The sequence below is a fragment of the Athene cunicularia genome, assembly GCF_003259725.1.
Source record: "Athene cunicularia isolate RWA chromosome 9 unlocalized genomic scaffold, athCun1 chr9_part2, whole genome shotgun sequence".
Taxonomy (NCBI): Eukaryota; Metazoa; Chordata; class Aves; order Strigiformes; family Strigidae; genus Athene; species Athene cunicularia.
This window is the reverse complement of record NW_020799111.1, coordinates 3,530,885-3,531,760: the sequence shown is the minus strand read 5'-3', so window position 1 is coordinate 3,531,760 and position 876 is coordinate 3,530,885. Positions and strand designations below refer to the sequence as shown.

Below are 876 nucleotides of genomic sequence, written 5' to 3'. Positions count from 1 at the left end.
CAAAAAAAAAAAAAAAAAGGTAAAAATACACCCTGGAGAACAGAAGAGGTAAGAGGCACAGAAATGAACATAAGTGACATGAGGAGATCCAGCTGTGTTCTTTGTGAGGCAACAAAGAAAAATCTGAATTAAGACACTGTAAAGTGGATTTTTCAAGACTCATCTATAAATATTTTTCCTCCAATTACTCAGTTTAAAATACCGTTGACTTCTGGAAACTTGCACAGCTCCAGCCTTAGAGAAAGGGATAAATCATCCCATAGCCACGGGTCCTGCGGGACTGTGGGAGCACTGACCTCTGCCGTGTACTGTGAGGTCTGCTTGGTAGCAAACGGATAAAACACTCCACTTCGGGGAAGGGCACATGGAAAAAGACCTCCTGCTCGGACCAAGATGCCAGTGCCAGGAGGCCCCAATGCTGAAGTAAGGTACCTGTCTGAACCCAGTGCAGTGAACGGTAAAGATCACTGGTAATGCCCAGAGATCTGTAAGCATATCTTTTAAAGCGTGGGTATCATGTTGCCGTACTACAGACACTGAAACTAAAACATGGCGTTTAACTGATCAGTCCAAACTCACATGCTTGAAGAGCTTTGACCAGAAACAACTTGTTCTAGCTGCTAGTCACCATCCAGCGTGCTTTCATAAACCCCTCACCCGCCACATCGCACGGCACGCTAAGTGAAGAGCGGCAACGCAGGCACTGCTGATGACGAAACCCCCCCCCAAAACTAAAGCCTGGGACGTCTGTTCGCTAGTGGAGAAGGGCGCTTAAGCCCCGAGCTCGGTCTCGGAAGCTCTCCAGCCCCTCTCGGCTCGCACGGCCGCCGACTGACCGACGCCGGCGGCGCGCAGAGGCCGCCCGCCGTCCGAGGC

General features: G+C 50.3%; 1 protein-coding gene across 1 annotated transcript in view; it reads left to right on the top strand.

The window, feature by feature from the left end:
- Positions 1–393: 393 nt before the first annotated feature.
- The window catches only part of SAP130 (Sin3A associated protein 130), a 20,245-nt gene continuing 19,762 nt past the window's right edge, over positions 394–876 (top strand). Inside the window, exon 1 of the mRNA XM_026855391.1 lies at positions 394–457. Within this exon, the coding sequence (XP_026711192.1) occupies positions 394–457 (64 nt within the window). The remainder of the gene's footprint in view (positions 458–876) is intronic.